This window comes from Macroventuria anomochaeta (genome assembly GCF_010093625.1).
Source record: "Macroventuria anomochaeta strain CBS 525.71 unplaced genomic scaffold BU25scaffold_4, whole genome shotgun sequence".
Taxonomy (NCBI): Eukaryota; Fungi; Ascomycota; class Dothideomycetes; order Pleosporales; family Didymellaceae; genus Macroventuria; species Macroventuria anomochaeta.
Genome location: NW_022985365.1, coordinates 123,262 through 141,379, shown reverse-complemented (window position 1 = coordinate 141,379; position 18,118 = coordinate 123,262). Strand labels below are relative to the sequence as shown.

The following is an 18,118-nucleotide window of genomic DNA, read 5'->3' as shown; positions in this document are numbered from 1 at the left end:
GGGGCGGGACGTTTTGTCGGGGAGAGGTCGCTGGCGGACAAGCGACTGGCTGCTGTGCGGTGGTGCGGCCGTGTTCCGACCAGCACCCCGCGGGCGTTGAGCGGCAGTCTGCCACCCTGCTTGGCTGACGCGGTGGTGGGCCGCCGCTTGGTTGCCGTGTGGACAGCGATAAGATTGCGAAACGGGGCAGTAATCAACGGCTCGCATGTCCTGACAGGCGATGTAGCCACCGACTATACCTCCCACCGACTGTGCCTCCCACCGGCTGTGCCTCCCACCGCTGCACCGTCCCGTCTTCTCGTGCTGAACCCCGCCTGCGTCCTCGACCAGCGCCCGCGTGCAGCGTGCATCAACACAGCCCCGAGCCACCACAACACAGCCCCGGGCCGCCAATCGACCCCAGCCTCTAGCACCAGCAGCTACGCGCACCACCATACGAAGCTGAATCCCACCCAACCGCCCCCAGTCTGCCTGCGCTCCTTCCCCCGACCGAAGCAGACACACGCCCTCGCGACTGCCCCCGCGACTGCCCTCTCCCACAAACACCCGTCCTGTACGCCGTCTCACGCTCGTGCGGTCCCCCAGCCCTGCCCAAAACATCCTTCCCACCTGGGCCGCCTCCGTGAAGACCGCCTCGTCGTCGTCCATGCTCGGGCCGCGACAGCAGCCCAGTGCCTGAGACGTCTCTCCACCACGAAGCCAGCCAGACCAGAGAGTGGTGCGCTAGCCACCCGTCAGCCACCTGTCAGCCACAGAGCCCGCACCATGGATACCGCTGGCTCCCTTCTTGCGCGCGCGCACCAACTCTATGCCGCGCACTCCGCCGAAGAACTGTACGCCGCGCACCAACTGCATGCGAGAAGCGGAGGCATGGGCGGCGACCCGTCCTCGCGACCAGGGTCGTACAAGATTATCGGCATATGTCTGGCAATCGCATCTGGCTTGTTCATCGGCGTGTCCTTTGTGATCAAGAAGCATGGACTGTTACAGGCCAACGAGAAGTACAATGAAGAGGCGGGCGAAGGGTATGCATACCTCAAGAACGCGTGGTGGTGGCTCGGCATGACGCTCATGATACTGGGAGAGGTAGCGACTCTCCACTCCATCCGCACCACAGAAGGCTAATGGAGGTTCTAGGTCTGCAATCTGGTCGCATACGCTTTCACAGACGCCATCCTGGTAACGCCGATGGGTGCGCTCTCCGTCGTCATTTGCGCCCTTCTCTCCGGCATCTTCCTCAAGGAGCGGCTCAGCTTTGTAGGCAAGGTCGGCTGCTTCAACTGTATCGTCGGGTCGGTCATCATCGCTCTCAGCGCTCCAGAACAGTCGTCCGTGGCATCGATCCAGGACATGAAGAAATGGGTCATTGCGCCAGGCTTCCTCAGTTTCGCTGGTGTCATCATCGTCGCCTGCACCATCATCGCCCTCTACTTCGGTCCCAAGTACGGAAAGAGGTCGATGATGGTTTACCTGACTGTATGCAGTCTGATTGGTGGTCTCAGTGTCGTCGCAACCCAGGGTCTGGGCGCGGCTGTTGTGGCGCAAGCTTCAGGGTCGCACGGCGGTCAGTTCAAGGAGTGGTTTCTCTACGTCCTGCTCGTGTTCGTTGTAATCACATTGCTGACCGAGATCATTTACCTCAACGTAAGTGCAACGACCGACCAGTTTCCTTGTTTGGCAGATGCTAACCAAAAATCCTCAGAAAGCACTGAACCTCTTCAACGCTGCACTGGTCACCCCGACCTACTACGTCTTCTTCACTTCGTCCACCATCGTCACCTCTGCAGTGCTTTTCCAGGGCTTCAAGGGAACCCCGATTCAGATCATCACAGTCATCATGGGTTTCTTGCAGATCTGCTCGGGTGTCGTACTCCTACAGCTCTCGAAATCAGCCAAGGACGTTCCAGACGCCGCTGTGTTCAAGGGCGACCTGGATCAGGTGCGAACAGTGGCCGAACAGGAAGAGCCCGAGTATGAGCCTCGAGCAGACGCCATTCGTGGTGGCAGTGCCATTCTGCGTTCACTTAGTACGGCGCGATCGCACAGGGAGCTGCAAGAGGCCAAGAGGATCAAGGAAGAGCACATGCAGGTCATCGGAGAGGGCGAGGCTGTAGAGTTTGACGGCATAAGAAGACGAAAGACCATCATCGACCCCAACCGACCACCCACCCGCACCGGCACAGTCGTCACGAGGACGGTCCACCCGCCTCTTGGTATGACCCACTTCCCTGGAGACGACTCAGACGACGACAACAGCAGCTTCCACCCCGGCTTCTTCGAGCGTCTACGGTCTCGAGGCAAGTCGAACGCCAGCCGCGCCAGCTCGTCCGGTGTTGGCATGACACACTTGCCACCCATCCCCACAGACGGCGCCTCCGACCACGTCGACCCTCTCTCGGACAAGGACTCCTACAAAAACGCCATGCACCAAGACACCTCCTACAAAACACACATCCAGTTCGCCGAACTCCCTCCCATCCACAACGACGACACGCTCTACCCCCCAAAACCACCCCAACACATTGCAAAACGCCAGTTCTCATTCCAGAACGTCTTCCACCGCAACCGTGGCGACTCCGAAACCTCAGCCTCGGGCAGCAGACGACCTGTGAGTAGGAATAGCAGGAAGAGCAGCCGCGATGGGTCCAAAGCCGCGCCGGGCACCGAAGAAGAAAGACTAGGCCTTGTCAAGGGCGACTCGAGCCATCTCATGCGTATCCAGAGTCGGGGGAGCGATGAGCTGAACCCGCCGGGGTACAGTGACGATTGGGGGATGGGTGGGAGACGGGCAGACAGTCCGGGGGTTAGCCCGAGTCGATTGCCGATTGCGGATGCACACATGCATGGGCATAAGGATGGGATTGAGACGCCGGATATTGATCCCAGGGATGATGGGAGGTATGAGTCGAGTCGGAAGCCTTACTCGGGCGCTTTCTTGTAGAGATAGGTAGGCTTGTAAGAGGAGGGGAGAGTTTGGGTTCTTGTTGGATACATTTGGAAGCAAGCGTTTCATCGTTACCTTTGTGCTTCTGTTGTCGAATATGTTATGAGTTACGAGGGATGCTTGTACATGTAATGACTGGTGGAGGACCTCGGAGAGATGTCGATATTGTACATATAGATGGCCGGAAAAGCAACAGTGATGCGCCTACATACAAACGCTCTCATCATACCATCCACCTCGATGGTCATCCGCTCTATATATAAACACTGCTCCTTCCACTGCTTCCAAGGCTTTCTTCACAATACACGAACCGTTTCTGTTCTTCCAAAAGAAATCCGCGTTATTACGTGTTGTTTACCATTCTAATTGGGACTAGGGTCAATAGCTTGTATGGGCGATCTCTGGCCCAGGTTTTGTGGGAACGGACACAAGAACACACAATCAATCAAAATCATATTCCAATACAAGATTGTTAGTGATTTCAGCAAGCTGGGTGATGAGTATCAGTGGGTTAGTGACAAGTACTTTGTTGCGAAGTACCAGATGACGCCGACGACGCTACTGAGAGATTCCAAGGTCGGTGAACTCATCGTCAGGCAACTTCCGATTGCAGCAATGAAGGTAGAGATTGAGGTGGCAGAAGCGCTAGCGCATTTCGAAGAATACTTCCAAGGTCTTGCTAAACAAGTCCCTGGTCCATCTCTCACATATAAACAGCTAAGTTGAACGCCTTGGATTGAATCCCTGCAGTAGTGTTCTTAGTATAAGAAGGCTACACCACCAAATGCTCCACCGCGTTAGCCTTTCGGCGCGGGTACTGCTGTATGCTGGCGTTGACCAAGCTCTTCGCTGCTTGATTCTTGGTCACTGTCCGCCTCTTATTGTGTAGTCAGTTGCGGAGCCTAGTGACATTGCAAGAATGAGACTGATACCTCAGACCTTTTTCACTTCTCGAAAGGTTTACACGTCCTCCTTCGCTGCGCAATCGAATTTCTTGAAGCCATGAGTTGCATTCAGTGCACCAACACCAAGATTACAGCCCTAGAGAATCGTTGAACGACTCAGCCATCATGACGAATATGTTTCAGAATGAAACATTGCGAACCAAAGAAAACCAGATGAAGTCGTCGGGCGCTTGTCAATTCCACCTCATTGATCATTGGCGTGCATATAGTGACTTGTACCAGGCTAGTCGTTGACAGCCTTGAAGCAGTCGTACGCCGTTTTATCTCCGCTCGCTTGGGCACGTGTTTGGTCAACATAAACGAGTATCCTCTCAGCCAAGTGCCAATGTCTTCTTTCACTCTTGTCATCATTCAGGTTTGCCTGATAAGATTAGGGTCTGGTGTGATTAACGCTATCGTACGTGCCAATTCTTAGGACGTGGGTACTGCTTTATCGGTGCCCCTCCGGCGGAACATTGGTTCTATTTCGGTGATTGTACAAGAAGTAGACATACTCTCGTGGGCGCCTGGGGAAACAAGGAACGGTTGTTGTTCGGTCGATGTGCACTATACCAGCATTCTCCCTCACAAGAACAATACCAGACACCCTTTGCACCTAATTTGATATTTTGAGAATTCGACATGGCTTCTACAACCGATCCTACAGTCCCAATTCCTACCGCAACGGACACCGACGACGACGACGATGACGACGATGTGAGCTCTTCGCTGCTGCCCAGTCAATCACCGGCTGCCACACCTCCCTCTGCTCAACCAACTGTCGCTTCTGCTCCCGTTCCGCCACCAACGGAAACAGCCATTCCCGGCGTATCGGGCGCTGCTCCAGCTCCCACGACGGCTCCATCAGCCTCCGGATTAGCCAGCATTCTAAGCAGCATCCTCCCATCCTCAGCGACCGAGCTCGCAGACAGTCTACCTAGTAGCTCGCCAACTTCTCTGACCCCCACAACTCCCGCAAACGATGGCAATGGTAGTAGGGGCGGGCTAAACATCGACACATCCGCAGGAATCGGCATCGGCGTAGCCCTCAACGTGTGTCGCGCAGCATTCGGCACATGGTTCTTCATGCGGCACCACAAAGCGCACAGAAACAAGACACGATCGACGTCTAGTCACAGCCCTGACGAAGAGCACGCGCAGAAACCGCCCAAGTCAGAGGTCTACGCGTATCGTTCGGGCGGGCCAGCAGAGGTTTCGAGCGATGAGAAGCCGAGGCGGTGGAGCGAGTTGGAGAGCCCGACTTATGTTGCGGAGGTGGGTTATGGGCAGGTGTTTCGCGCTGAGCTACCGGGATCTGCGGTTTCTGTTGCTGCGGCGGGGAAGGGGGGTGATGAGAGATCGTTCGTGGATGCGCCGATTGATGTGCAGGAGAGGACTGTGGACAAGAAGGATGGCCGGCTGTTCTCTGATCCGCCGATTGATGAGGGTACTGATACGCTGGACGTCGAGTCCAAGTCAGTAGAGAAGAAGGGTTGAGTATCAGATCGATGATCTTCGGACTTTGTTGCTATGCCGTGGTGCCCAATTGGGCTATATACACTCTATGCTGAAGTGTAGCCGGCAGCGACGTTTATGGCTTCTTATGATACCAATACATTTGATTTGTCCATTTGTATTAGTCCCTCCTCTTTCAAGTCCAATTTCTAGACTTTGCGTGCCTCTTCATATTGATATCCTTGCTTGGTTGTAGTAGCGCTATTGCCGTGTTTGGTCAGCACGTAATGGGCTAACGTGAGCATCTTCGAGCGGTGACAACGCGATTAGAGATACACTGAACGACGTATTTTGTGACGGTGTGTAGAGCATTGTTCCTGCGATGGGCGACACGCTTATTGCTTGTTGGGAAGGCGATATTTCCAGGTATGGGTTGCTGTTCTGTATCGGCTCTTGGGGAGGACGGGGTTGATCATTATCCAGCGCAACACTCCAATCATTCAACTGTATCAATCTTGCGCCGTACGCATAATCGTCACCAGCATAGTAGGACGTCCTTGGGGTCTTCTTGTTGGCGAGCTCTTGACCCTCGTAATGCCCTGGCAACTCTGGAACTTCGCTCCCATCGAGCTCGTGAATAGTGTGCGCATCAGCTTCAATTGGTGTTGCTTGGACGTGTCGTGTCTTTTCTTGAGGCCATAAAGCTCCACCAGCGTCCATCTCGACTGGCTCTTCAGGATTCAGTTTGGTGTGCTCTGCAGCTTGTTGCTTTCGCCGTCTGTACGCAAAGAACGCAAGAAGTGCGACCATGATAATACATACTGAACTGACTACCCCGATTGCAATGCCGCGTTTCATTCCGGGTAACGCGGGGTCCTCCGCTGGGGGCTTCGCGACCACCTCCGGCGGTGAGGTTTCTGTTGGTGTTATGTCTGGGTAGGGTGCCATTGTTGCTTTACGCTCCTGCTGTCGAATGCAAAGTTGTCAATGAAGAAGAGAAAGAACTGAACGCCGGAGAAATATCCATATCGGCCCACCTCTTGCGAGAGACATTGTGAAGTACAAGCATGCCTTCTTAGTGCGGCGCAGTTGTGCAATATGGCATGCAAGGCGACGATCGTTGAGGCAGCGAGGCTTATTTTGCCGCCAGGCGTTTATTAACAGCCCGCGACAGGCCTTCTCGTCCACTCATCTCGTCGCTACTGTTACAAACCCCGAACCCAGGTTTATTGTGCATTGCCGTTATCCTTGAAAACGGTTTCGGTGCCTGGGGTAGAGGCTAAAAGTGGCTGGATCTTGGTTTTCGTGCCGTCCCGGGTGGGCAATGTAGGGGCTAAACAGCGTATGCCGCCCAAAGCTCATCAACCATCGCACCTGCCACCTGTTCGTGCTGCAGCCGAATCCTCGAATTGTCCTTCTTTCTGTCTGACTTTACTTTTGTTGCACACTTTAGAAATCTCGAAGCAGGTGCGCTGCTCCCTGTCAATTGCTAATGGGGGCGGGCAGGACCTCGAACTCATTCCGACCGTTTGGGTTGTTTGTCTCCAAGAATGTCTGGTGAAACGATAGCGACGATGTCTTCTGTCAGCTCGGCTCAATGAGGGTACCGATGAGGATCATCCTGGATGTTGCGTGGATCAAGGGCTATTTTGTACAGTTGAGCAGCAGTGAGTGTTGTGCTCTGCTACGGTCCATTGCAGCTTTCTCGCTGACGGAAGTAACCGCTGTGCATATATGGGCATCATCAATAATGTACAACAGTATGGCGTCGCCATCAGCATTGTTGCGCATTTGTGTAATGCTCAGCTTTAGCTCAAAGGAAAACCAGTATGATTGTAACAGAAAGCAAAGAGACCTTTGGAGATCGAACGCGAAGATGTTGCACGGCACCCAGGCGTCCAGCCGCAGCCTCATCCTTCCGCTACCTCTGTTCAATGCCGACTGGCATCACGACCACAGCAACAGCGCTCGATGAATCCTTCTTGAAGTCTACCGCAGACTTTATACCATTGTGGGAAATAGCAAGACAATGTAGGCGAAGTACGAAGCCTGTGTAAACATCCATCACAAAGCTCAGGCCTAATGATGGTTGGTGCTTGTTCAGCTGCACAGTGAAACCTTGTAAGGCGTAGCCAAGAGAAAGCCACCCAGTTCGCGGCGGCATCTGGTTGGCTCTACGATGCAGACGTCACCAACCATGGCCCTTTCTATCCAGGCTGTGTTGGCGATCATCGCCGGTCAGCAGTCTTCCAAGTTTCGATGCAGGCGGCGTAGTGAGACCATGGCTTACACCGCTTGCTCGTAGCCGTATACATATATCAGCGGCCTTCTGCTCACGGTTTCCCATACTCTACACAACTTCAGGGAAGTTTTCAAACTCTACTAGATTTAGCCAACACAACCGATATCAAACCGTCAACACACGACTCAATACTACGCACTGAACGGCCCCCACTACACACCACAATGAAGTTCATCGCAGCAATAACCCTCATCTACGCAACCCTCGCCCTCTCAAACCCAGCACCTCTCACCAGTCCCGCCGTTCCAGAGAGCGTCCCAGAATTTCGTCATGCGCTGATGGGTCGCGCTGCAGCCGGACTCCCACAACTCGATGATCGTGCAAGCAAACCCAAGGGAAGCAGCGGAGGCAGCAGTGGCAACTCATCCACTGCTGTTTCAGTATCGCCAAGTGGTACGCTGATGATGGGCGCATTGGGATTGGGACTTATGGGAGTCGTCAGACTGTGGAACTAAAGACAAATGGAAGAGTTGAGCAGGACGGGCAATGTTAGTGATAGGAAGGGTTCTCTTCCGCTGCTTTGCACTGTCTTCACATGTGTGGCGCACGATATCACTGAGTAGCTCATAACGAATGTTATGAATTCCTCCACATCTAAATTTCATCATGCTGCACCACGGCATAGCATTCTGTGAAACGTCTGACTCAGGTATTGAAGGATTGTTTTGGCTTCCACACAGCCTCTACTATTGATTCAAAAAGGAGGGTGTTTTGCTTGGTCGACGACACAGCCACAAACCACTGATGGTTGGAGAAACGCACCCATGATCCGCTGATTGGACAGAAATCCTGATATCTGGGATTCTAAGCAGTCGTGCGCCGTGAACCACGTTGACATATCTGACAGACAGGTTTTCGAGTACATCGAATGAGAAAAAGCGACAGGAATGACTGTTCGCTGTTGTGTTCCCACTTCAGAAGGGATCGATACATAGTGCAGAATTGTGTGTTGAAAGACCACACAAGGCTTTCATAGGTCACCACATCATTGCCATCGAGTCCTGAGCCGAGACTATTGAATCGGGAGTGACTGGTTTGGCAGAGTTAGGAACATAGACACTTAGGACTTAGGCGTACTTCCTACAGCCACCATGGAAACTTTAGACCCTAGTTCTCAAACTTGATGATCATGACTAGAACGTCAACACAGTTGGAGAGATTAAAGGGATAGCTAGCAATGCTCACTGAAAATTTGTAATGCAGAACAGTAGAAACAGTTATCGTTTATATCATTGTCCATTACACACCACCATAATTCACATTATCCTGTACAACCCTAACATATCAACATGCACCCCAACTTAAATCGATACTCGATTGCTTAAGCAGCAGAGGCAGCAGGAGCAGCAGCTTGAGGCTGAACATCAGTGCAGATCAGTGCCTGCTCGAGGATAGGAAGCAAGCAGCACTTAGCCTGCTGGCCCTCAGCGGAGCAGATGTCGATGAAGTTGTTGATGCCGGTGGGGGTGGTGGGAGCTGCGCCGAGTGTCAGTAAAGTCCGGCGAAGCTCATCTTAACAATGTCATGATGCTGGAACGGGATGCACGTACGAGTCCGGCAATCGAGGATGGCGAGGTTGAGGATGTCGGTCGCACAGCAGAGAGGAGAGCCCGATGAGCAGAGGCCGGCCTGGCGCTCCTCGAGAGGAGCGGCGAAGACAGCGGTAGCGAGAGCGAGGATGGTGAAGTACTGCATTCTGATGGCTAGTTTCGGTAGGCGAGAAGACGGAAAGGTAATTGGTTGAATGGATGTGTGAGTGAATTGAGAGTTGATGATGTTTGATGATGGTCAAATGTCGACATCCTAAGGGCCTACTTATACATTTCTTGACGCCCTACTCCAAGTCCAAGTTCAAGAATGGGAGACATGTGGAAAAGAGAACAATACCTCGTCATCGACGACTGTGCACGAAAAGCGGATCGTCATCGCCCTTCAGGAGTGATATACCCCAGCATGTCCATAAAGTGGCTCAAGCATGTGGGCAGAGCCAATATGGGTTGCCGGTTTACCAGCTTGGGGCCGTGCCTAGACAGGAGTGACGTTGATCGTGTGTTTTCAGCCTGCAACGCCCTAACGCATGATTCTGAGTGGCTCAATCGAGGGACGGGCAGACCGTTAGAGCCGTTCGTGGCTGAGACGGCACGACTGCTGCGTGTTGATATGCGGGGTGAACTAAGAAGGCCTCGTGAATGAGAAGCTATAGCCACATGTAGTTGCGCATACCATGAGGCAACTGTTTGTCAACGATTTCCTAGGTTGATCCTGCCCTGTTCAGAGAGAGCAGAAATGGCAAGCAGTATCACATCGTGGCGACTCGACGTTGTAAAGATGTGTCAACTGCCGTTGTGCCATGTGGATAGCCGTAACAGGACGGGATGGAATAGGGGTGTCGATCACAAACGTGGAGCAAGGGGAGGAGCAAGGCGCAGAACAAATCAAAGCTGAGAGCGCTTCCAAGAACAACTGGTTCGGGAAGTTTAGCTCGCTTAGTGGGCGCTATAGCACAAGGTTGAATGTATAGTTACTTACCTACTCAATGTCACTGTGCTTGCAGTGGGGGGCGAAGCTTGGAAAGAGTACGCTGCTGGTCTTTGTAGGTGGTAGCGAATCGACTCAGACGTATGGCGCATTACAGCCTCACGATTGCTGCGCAAGATGCTGCGTAAAAGATTGACACCTCATTGCATCTTGAAGGTTGTGGTTGTTGTTGTGGCAGGGAGAAAAGCGCATGCACAGCCGTTAGCCCTAGCCGTTCCACTCATCGCGCCTTCCTTATTCGGGTGAAATCGCCGATCCGCTTATGCGCCAACCCACGTCATTCCTGCGCGGCAGTCGCGATCCTTGTGCCTGACAGCTGCAATGATCCCTACAATACTACAACACGCATCGTCATTTTCGCACTGCAGCCAATAGATGTGGCACTTCAATCTATTCTGGTCGTGACTTTTGCCTCACGTCCAACAGCGCGTTGAGGTGATAAGCCTTTCTCCACGCGAGGCTATACTGTTGATGCTATTAGTGATGCACATCTCGATTTAGGATCATTTACGCGAGAATCGAGATCAGGCACCGGCAGAGGTTCATTGCCAAACCTGTACTTTTCGAATCTTGATGGCTGCGGCTCTTAGCAAGGGACTGCATGACTTTCATCATGGATGTTAGGAAATAGGCCAAGCGCATGCACATGGGTTGAAAACAAGAAACTTGAACAGTAACAAGTAAACATTAACGGTGGTATCGTGCTCCAAGATATCAATACACTAAGTAAACGCCATGCCATGCGGTCGTAACGACTTTTAAAGACCCGCACCCAATGCTTTTAAAAGACAAGGCTCATGACTTGGAGAACTTGTTCATCAGGTTCTTCCATGTCGACCTGGAGCTCTCCTCCCAGGTCTCAGCAACCTCATCGTGGAACTGGCCAGTGACCAAGTCGGCCTCAGCGGGATTGACAAGTGGGCTCCTGTATACGATCTTGTGGCCGATGTACAGGACAGCGAACAGGATCAAACTGATGTACGCGATGAAGAAGTTCTCGACGTTCCAAGGAACAAATGCGGTGAAGCCCTGTGTGATGGTGATGATGGCAGTGAAAGCCAGACCGTACCAGGCCATGGGGGCTCCACCCCAGGACTTGAAAGGCAGAGTGTCACGGTCAATGTTCTGCACCTTGAGAGCCCTCATGAACGCAATGTGGCAGATGCAAACGCAAGACCATGCAATGAAACCAGCAACGGAGACGATGTTCAGGAGCCAGTTGAAGGCTTCGGTTCCGCTGGCAGAACAGTTCATGTAGCCAAGAAGACCCATTGCACCAGTAACAGCGGTGGCCCAGTATGGCACGCCGTTCTTTGTGGTCTTCTTGAGCAGAGCTGGTCCGCAGCCGTTCTCAGCAAGACCAACTAGGATACGACTGCCAGAGTACACATTGGAGCTAGCCGCAGACAGAACGACAGTCAAGAGAATGGCGTTGAAGATATCTGGAAGCGCAGAAACTCCAGCAAGCTGAATGGCAATGACCAAGGGAGAGGAACCAGCGTTTGTATTACCAATGGCAATGGACTCGTTATCGTAGGGAACCAGGATGCCAACGAAGAAGATGGTGAAAATGAACAAGGTGAAGATGCTCCAGAATGTGTTGCGGATAGCCTTGGGCATGGTAACACGGGGGTTCGCGGATTCTCCAGCACCGATGGCGCAGAGCTCGGTACCCTGGAAAGCAAAACCGGCCTTGATCAGAACAGCCCAGAATCCAACGAACTTCGCAATAGCAGGTGCGTCGGCAAGGTAAGGGGCGAAAGCACCAGGAGAGTCCCAGTACTTGAAACCAATGTATCCTTGGGGTCCAACACCGCCAGCGTTCATGATGATGGCAAAGATCCAGAAGCCAAGCAGGGCAACGACTTTAATCGAAGCAAACCAGAATTCAAATTCGCCGAATATGTCAACGGGAAGGAAGTTGACTGCAGTGATCGGAACCCAAAAGATGGTGATGAAGATGGCGATGTTCAAGTCCTGGTTCCACCACTGGATGATGAGTCCGGCTGCTGACAACTCGAGCGCATAGGTAATCGACCACGAAAACCAGTAAATCCAACCCATAGCGAATCCAAGACTGGGGTCGACGAAACGAGAGGCATATTGTGTGAAGGCACCGGCGATGGGAAGGTAGGTAGCCATCTCGGCGAGAGACATCATGACTGAGTAGACGAGAGTACCGACGAAGACATAGGCGAGCAGCGCGCCTGCAGGACCAGCTGTGTTAATTGAGCTTCCACTGGCAATGAAAACACCAGTTCCGACAGTTCCGCCTGCATAAGTTAGCAATGCTGTCCTGAATAGAATTGATGGTGAATGTACCAATAGCAACGAATTGCAGGTGACGACTTGATAGCTTCCTCTGCAGCTCATCGCCCTGAGGTGTTTGCTGCTTCTCGAGGTCGCTTGCCGAGTGGGCAACCGACTTGCTCGAGTGGTTGTCCGTCTTGGGCGCAATGGCATCAGGTCCTTGTGTGGCTGCCATCTTGACGAGAAGGGAGAATGAGCCCTGGCGTAAGACGTGAAGTCTGGTAGACAGAATCGTGGACTGAACTATGGGTCAAGCACGCATCAACTGGGGAACAGATGTATTTCAATTGCGCTCGTGTGATCTTGTGGGGCCATGGTGCACCGCGTCAACAGCCTGAATGTCAGCCGTCGGCCAACTGCACGCGCTCTAGTCATCGCATCGACCATAGAAATTTTCGTGATGGTCCACTTGATGGGCAAAGGCCTCAACCTCGCCGCGCCGGTTGCCGAGGGTGATCCGTGACCATCTGGTGATTCGCGGCGAGCGCAAAAATTTGAGCAAGGACATAATCGGTTATGGGCGGGTTGTCGCGCCCGTTCGCGTGAACTTGTACCACACAGGCAAGCGCGATGTTACCGCGCCGCATGACTGAAGCCGAAAGGCTGGCAAGGAAAAGTCTGCACTCTAGTAATTCGTTCTCGGTTCCGTCAGTGGCGGAAGCTGAAAGGTTGGGAATAGCGGCGGCTCGTTCCTTCCCCGGTACTGGAAATAAGCCCTTGGCATCGAATCACACCTCACGACGTCGAAGAGCCTCTCCACGTAACTTCTCGAATACCCCACACAGACCTCGCTCGCGTCTGAGCTGACTCGGTCTGTGAATGTTTCTTTTGACTAAGAACTGATACCGCAGATATCAAGCAGGTCTGCACGTTCAATGCAGATCTTTACAGCGCGACAGTGACTCCAGAGCACTCAGGGGCCTCACCCATTTCCACACGATGTGCCGCAACGCGCACGAACGATATATACGGCAACCCTGCACAATTTCCCATCGACGGCTGCTGGACCAAAAGAGGCAGTCCGGTATGAGATGCCCCGGCACGAACAGTTACATTCCCGTGGCACAGTCGAGTCTGACCACGCTGCTATGTAACCTCGATCTACATTATGGTTCTCGGCCGTCTCGATCGCAACTGCTTCATGATCACAAGCTCGGGTCTGTAGTTTCGACAACAATAAGGCGAACCGCAAACATCGAGTAATCTGAAACATCACCGCCAGATGGTGTCAGGAAAGTCAAGATGACTGCATCGATCTCATCGATAACAGCAATTGATTACCTAGGGGAGCTTCGCAGATGTCTATCGAGCTCACGATGCGTCAGAACTAGAAGTCATGTTTGCCTAGACTTTGATGTCTCAGCCCTATGCACGTCCAGAACGTTTCGTACGATAAACATACTGAGACATGCTCGCCTATAGAACCCCAAGGGGAGCCGTCAGGTATGGATCCGGGGGTGTCTTAGTGTATGCAGGTCCAGCACCCAAGTCTAACCTTTTCGAGGTAAAGTTGGTAGCTGCATGATTCGATATGGTTCACTTCAACAATGAGGTAGAGATGCTACCCAATATGACTTTGCCTCCACATGGAAGAGTCTCTCAAACTGCTTGTCGCCCTGCGTGGACCTCAGTTGGTAATCATTATCGCTTTTTTCTTTCAAATCGAGGTACCGGCATGATGGCCGAATCGTCATCACGATCCTCCAGTGTAACCTCCCTCCCTGCGATTCGAACAGCCCCCCGCGCCGAACAAAACCACCGTCACTTTGACCTTGAACGCGTCTTGCTTCCACCACACCTCAGTAATTGCTATGCGCTGATAGCAATAGTTTGCTGCAGACAAGTCACACGTGTGCACACCTTCACAACAAATAATACCGCCACGTTGATGGTTCCGCGCCTGTTCCATAAAGTGCCTTCCTTTGCTGCGAAACATACTCCTCCCTCTACAGCAGCACCACGACAGTCTTGCTGCTCCTGAAACTTACATATGTGTTCTATTGAAGCCTACTCACATCGCAACAATGTGCAGAAGTCGCTACAAGTGTTGTGGCTGCTGTCGCGCAAGGTTTTACACAATCTCAACGTGGGAGCTGGTACCTCTAAAGCAAACCGCTGCTAATACTAGCTAGCGTGAGACAGCCTTACGCCACACGGACTGCTTATAGCGTTAGATAACCTAGCCTTGTTACATGGCACCGCCTGGGGTTGTGGCTAGACATGGACCGATGCCGGCGTGAGTTAGAAGCGTTCGGCTAGGCACGGGCGCATGCTTAATTACCATGCACATCTACAATGTCGAGGTCAACAAGACGAGAGTCAGATCGCGTACATGCTTCAAACATTGGTAGCGATTCACCGCTACAGAAGCACAATCCAGCTAGCAATTCCAAGAGACATCTTTAGTATATATAAACATGATGCATTTATCATAGCAACAACCGTTCATGCCATTTGTGTTCGCATCTCAGTTGTTGCATTTAGACTTTAATGTGTTCATGAGCATGCTACTGCAGACGACCGCAACGCTCCTGTGCACAACTCTATTGCAGCCTAAGCAGAGCCACGCGCCCAGACGGACACCCAAGACAGACCATATCCTTACATACTGCCGATTTGTATGACCGAAATTCAAAGGGCACCCACAGAAAGCGCTGCGTATTGCGCAGCACCCACCGGCCCTTTACTGAGAGGTGGGAAGCATGTTCTTCTGGCTCCAGAGGCGACTTCAGGTATAGGTCTGCAGGCAGCGGAATGTCTCTTCTGTTGGTATGCAGAGCAGTACCGTCTGGCGAGAAGGTGAGCTTGTCAATGTACATGAACGGGTTGTCAAGCTCGCTGCGACACGTGCCCGTCGCCGTCTCCCACACTCGCACTGTCCTGTCGCGAGATGCTGAGGCGACCAGCTGTCCATCTGGCGAGAAGGCCACCGCCGTGAACAAGCTTGAATGGCCCTTCAGCTCGCTGCGACACGTGCCCGTCGCCGTCTCCCACACTCGCACTGTCCTGTTGCGAGATGCTGAGGCGACCAGCTGTCCATCTGGCGAGAACACCACCGCCTTGACAGAGAGTGAATGGCCCTCCAGCACGCTGCGACACGCATCCCAGTCTGCCTCTCCGCCCGACAGTATTTCCACGGCCAGTATGGCTTGGTAGACAAACGTTTTCCGGACAATGCTCGTCTCTGGTGCGAAGACAAGCGCTGACGAGTACACCTGCAGGGGTGCCTCTGCCACAATCGAACAGAACCGCAGTACAAATCGGTTTGCATCGCGAAGGAAGCTTGCACAGGCGCTTGCAGATAGCTACATCGGAAATTAGTATATGTAGTGAATGCATTTTTCATATGTAACTTCTTACCCCCACGAGCGTCTGCAGTCTTGTCAGCAAGCGCACGCACTGGCTTGTCTCCTCCATCAGACTCATGGCTTCCAGCCAGTGCAGAAGGTGCGTCTGGAGAAAATCGTGCACTTCGTCTGCGTCTGCGATGCTGTGCTGGCTACGCTCGAGATGCTCGACCCAGTAACGGCACGAATACTGCAGCTCGGGTGACAGGTTGATACTAATTGATCCTGCATCGATCTCACTTTTTAAGGTCCCAGGTCCTGAGAGACTGCACATGTCCTGCCGAAGGCCGTTAGGCGCAGACATGAGCTCGAGGCAGCGAGATGCCAGCGTCTTATGTATGCCTTTCTCGTCTACCCAAAAGTTGTCCTCACCGCATCTCTTTCTATCGAACAGAAAGTCACGAAACGAAGGATGGTGCAGACGAAGCGGTCGTCTCGCGTCTCCTGGGATGTTGAGAATAGCATGCAGATTCTGCAGCGTCTGGTCTACCTTATGCTTTGGTACGAGGAGGAGCGCACTCAGGGATCCAACAGAGAGCGGAGAAATCAATGCTACAATGCTTCCCAGTATAAGTCGCAGCATACTGTAGTACATGGTCATCTCTTGCGCATTGTATCCGGGGCGAATCGAGGTCTGCAACACTGTGGCATACATCTTGTTGAGCTGTTCTTCTGGCGCGACTGCATCACTAGAAGCACTGCCTGCAAGAAGTATGCGAAGCCTCTCATCAGCGAACAGCCCTTCACGGACAAAGTGACAGGCAGTTGCCGCCCAGATGAACAGACCGCTTGCACTCTGCACTAACAGTCTGATCACTTCTGCGCCCGGCCAGTCGGCAGCCTGATAGCATTCTTTGGCAATGACCCTAAGGTGATGCTCGAGGAAAAGGCCTACGTCGTGGTCGACGATCGACGGCGAGATGTCGTGTAGCACAACATCCTTGTGCTCCGCATCCGCCATCTGCCCGAACCCGTGCCGGATTGGCACTTCTGGCCGGCTAGTCAGGAACACCCGCAGCTGGACACCTGTCAACGACCGTGCCTCGGCCAGCAGCTGCACAATGATGCGGATGTTGCTGTCGCTGTCGCACTCGTCGAGCGCATCAACGACCACGACGTATTTCGCTGGCTCTGGTTCATCCAGCTTCGACAGTGGGCAGAGAACGAGGTGCTGCCACTGATCGTGCAGTGAGTGGCTGACAATGTCGCTCCACTCTGTCATGGCGTTGCAGATGTGCTGCCGCAACGCTGGCACGCTGCGCGCAAGCTGCGCCGCGATGCTCGTCACAAACTTACCCGCATGGCCAACGTCGCCGCCGCCGCGCGAGAAGAAGAAGCTCGCAGCCAGACGCTTCTCCCCAAAGTACCTGCGCGCCACTGTCCGGGCGATGGTCGACTTGCCCGTGCCCGCCAGCCCGCTCAGCCAGAAGATGCATCGCTCATCTGTCCCGTTCGCCCAGCTGTGTATCTCGTGTAGGAGATCAACGCGTGTGTCGGGGAGGCAGACAGGCTCGTGCTGCTTAGTGTACGAGTTGAAGGGCGCGTCTTCGGCGCGCGGGAGACCACTGAGGGTGTTCTCGAGTCCTGTTTGAGGTGTCTGCTTAGCGTCCCGCTTCTACCTGACAGCTTGACGGCCCTCGGGCGGTCCCGCAACGTACCAATGTGGACAGAGCCATTGATGGTGTTGGCTTGGACGCTGGAGTAGGCGTTGCCGAACGCTACATTAGATGTCGTAGAGGCCATGGCATCGCTGCGGCAGCGCGTGCATCAGCGATGGAGTGTCTGCGGTGATGGTACCGCGGCGCAGCGCCTCTTGGGCTTCAGCCTGGCGGCCATGCAGCCTGCAGCCTCGCAATCTCGACAAGTCAGTCGCGAGGTCCATGGCAGGGGCCAAGGATGCATGCATGCGCCTGATCGCCAGCCTGCTCGCTCCGCCGTACCTCCCGGAATTCGCAGCGTATCCGATAGACTGTGACCACATAGCTACACCAAGGGAATCTTTGCAACGCGATGGACACGGACGAAGTCATCCGGCTAGGCTAGTATCCTACGCAACGAACGTTGGAGAAAATATCAACTTGAACGACCAGACCTCGTTGCGTACCACTCGTGCCAATCTCGAGAGATAACATGGGAAGAACTGCTACAGGCTAGTGGAGGAAAGGATCTGCAAGTAAGTGACTGACTTGGCTATAGGATGTCCACGCTGCCCGCGTTCAAGTCGTGTAAGTTGCCGACAGAGCAGCTTTTGCTTACGATTTGACACCAAACAGCTTCG

The 18,118-nt window shown here is 53.3% G+C and overlaps 9 protein-coding genes across 9 annotated transcripts; 4 read left to right on the top strand and 5 right to left on the bottom strand.

Moving 5' to 3' along the window:
• Window positions 1–765: 765 nt before the first annotated feature.
• On the top strand, window positions 766–2,941 carry BU25DRAFT_332659 (DUF803-domain-containing protein; the record flags this gene model as incomplete). Its single annotated transcript, XM_033702450.1, has 3 exons — window positions 766–1,086; window positions 1,138–1,644; window positions 1,799–2,941. The coding sequence occupies 3 exons, from the start codon at window positions 766–768 to the stop codon at window positions 2,939–2,941; spliced, it is 1,971 nt and encodes a 656-aa protein (XP_033565592.1).
• A 1,331-nt stretch (window positions 2,942–4,272) lies between these two features.
• On the top strand, window positions 4,273–5,495 carry BU25DRAFT_185493 (uncharacterized protein). The gene has a single exon (XM_033700963.1). The coding sequence runs from the start codon at window positions 4,531–4,533 to the stop codon at window positions 5,383–5,385; it is 855 nt and encodes a 284-aa protein (XP_033565591.1). The 5' UTR covers window positions 4,273–4,530; the 3' UTR covers window positions 5,386–5,495.
• A 229-nt stretch (window positions 5,496–5,724) lies between these two features.
• On the bottom strand, window positions 5,725–6,213 carry BU25DRAFT_317480 (uncharacterized protein; the record flags this gene model as incomplete). Its single annotated transcript, XM_033702214.1, has 1 exon — window positions 5,725–6,213. A coding segment is annotated over one exon (489 nt), but the record flags the coding sequence as incomplete, so codon positions are not given.
• A 1,327-nt stretch (window positions 6,214–7,540) lies between these two features.
• Window positions 7,541–8,100, top strand: BU25DRAFT_418202 (uncharacterized protein; the record flags this gene model as incomplete). Its single annotated transcript, XM_033707861.1, has 2 exons — window positions 7,541–7,580; window positions 7,736–8,100. 2 exons carry the CDS (start codon window positions 7,541–7,543, stop codon window positions 8,098–8,100), a joined length of 405 nt encoding a protein of 134 aa, XP_033565589.1.
• Window positions 8,101–8,966: 866 nt separating this feature from the next.
• On the bottom strand, window positions 8,967–9,340 carry BU25DRAFT_332986 (uncharacterized protein; the record flags this gene model as incomplete). Its single annotated transcript, XM_033702466.1, has 2 exons — window positions 8,967–9,121; window positions 9,196–9,340. The coding sequence occupies 2 exons, from the start codon at window positions 9,338–9,340 to the stop codon at window positions 8,967–8,969; spliced, it is 300 nt and encodes a 99-aa protein (XP_033565588.1).
• Window positions 9,341–10,567: 1,227 nt separating this feature from the next.
• On the bottom strand, window positions 10,568–12,793 carry BU25DRAFT_185372 (histidine permease). The gene is made up of 2 exons (XM_033700962.1): window positions 12,506–12,793; window positions 10,568–12,456 (listed from the first exon to the last, which is right to left on the bottom strand). Exons 1-2 carry the CDS (start codon window positions 12,666–12,668, stop codon window positions 10,979–10,981), a joined length of 1,641 nt encoding a protein of 546 aa, XP_033565587.1. The 5' UTR covers window positions 12,669–12,793; the 3' UTR covers window positions 10,568–10,978.
• Window positions 12,794–13,293: 500 nt separating this feature from the next.
• Window positions 13,294–13,865, bottom strand: BU25DRAFT_185319 (uncharacterized protein). The gene has a single exon (XM_033700960.1). The coding sequence runs from the start codon at window positions 13,704–13,706 to the stop codon at window positions 13,416–13,418; it is 291 nt and encodes a 96-aa protein (XP_033565586.1). The 5' UTR covers window positions 13,707–13,865; the 3' UTR covers window positions 13,294–13,415.
• On the top strand, window positions 13,836–14,618 carry BU25DRAFT_185345 (uncharacterized protein). The gene is made up of 2 exons (XM_033700961.1): window positions 13,836–13,936; window positions 13,998–14,618. Exon 2 carries the CDS (start codon window positions 14,025–14,027, stop codon window positions 14,472–14,474), a length of 450 nt encoding a protein of 149 aa, XP_033565585.1. The 5' UTR covers window positions 13,836–13,936; window positions 13,998–14,024; the 3' UTR covers window positions 14,475–14,618.
• Window positions 14,619–14,917: 299 nt separating this feature from the next.
• On the bottom strand, window positions 14,918–17,621 carry BU25DRAFT_407050 (uncharacterized protein). Its single transcript, XM_033705441.1, has 3 exons — window positions 17,499–17,621; window positions 15,854–17,424; window positions 14,918–15,798 (listed from the first exon to the last, which is right to left on the bottom strand). The coding sequence occupies exons 1-3, from the start codon at window positions 17,581–17,583 to the stop codon at window positions 15,037–15,039; spliced, it is 2,418 nt and encodes an 805-aa protein (XP_033565584.1). The 5' UTR covers window positions 17,584–17,621; the 3' UTR covers window positions 14,918–15,036.
• Between the last annotated feature and the right edge of the window lie 497 nt (window positions 17,622–18,118).

Excerpts from the sequence above, each read along its gene's own strand:
- BU25DRAFT_185372 (XM_033700962.1), bottom strand. The coding sequence starts at position 12,668 with ATGGCAGCCACACAAGGACCTGATGCCATTGCGCCCAAGACGGACAAC. Across the intron at positions 12,457-12,505 it reads CCTGCAATTCGTTGCTATTG|GCGGAACTGTCGGAACTGGT; the intron begins GTACATTCACCA and ends TAACTTATGCAG.
- BU25DRAFT_407050 (XM_033705441.1), bottom strand. The coding sequence starts at position 17,583 with ATGGCCTCTACGACATCTAATGTAGCGTTCGGCAACGCCTACTCCAGC. Across the intron at positions 17,425-17,498 it reads CAATGGCTCTGTCCACATTG|GACTCGAGAACACCCTCAGT; the intron begins GTACGTTGCGGG and ends CACCTCAAACAG. Across the intron at positions 15,799-15,853 it reads GACTGCAGACGCTCGTGGGG|CTATCTGCAAGCGCCTGTGC; the intron begins GTAAGAAGTTAC and ends TTTCCGATGTAG.
- BU25DRAFT_185493 (XM_033700963.1), top strand. The coding sequence starts at position 4,531 with ATGGCTTCTACAACCGATCCTACAGTCCCAATTCCTACCGCAACGGAC.
- BU25DRAFT_185319 (XM_033700960.1), bottom strand. The coding sequence starts at position 13,706 with ATGTTTCAGATTACTCGATGTTTGCGGTTCGCCTTATTGTTGTCGAAA.
- BU25DRAFT_185345 (XM_033700961.1), top strand. The coding sequence starts at position 14,025 with ATGGTTCACTTCAACAATGAGGTAGAGATGCTACCCAATATGACTTTG.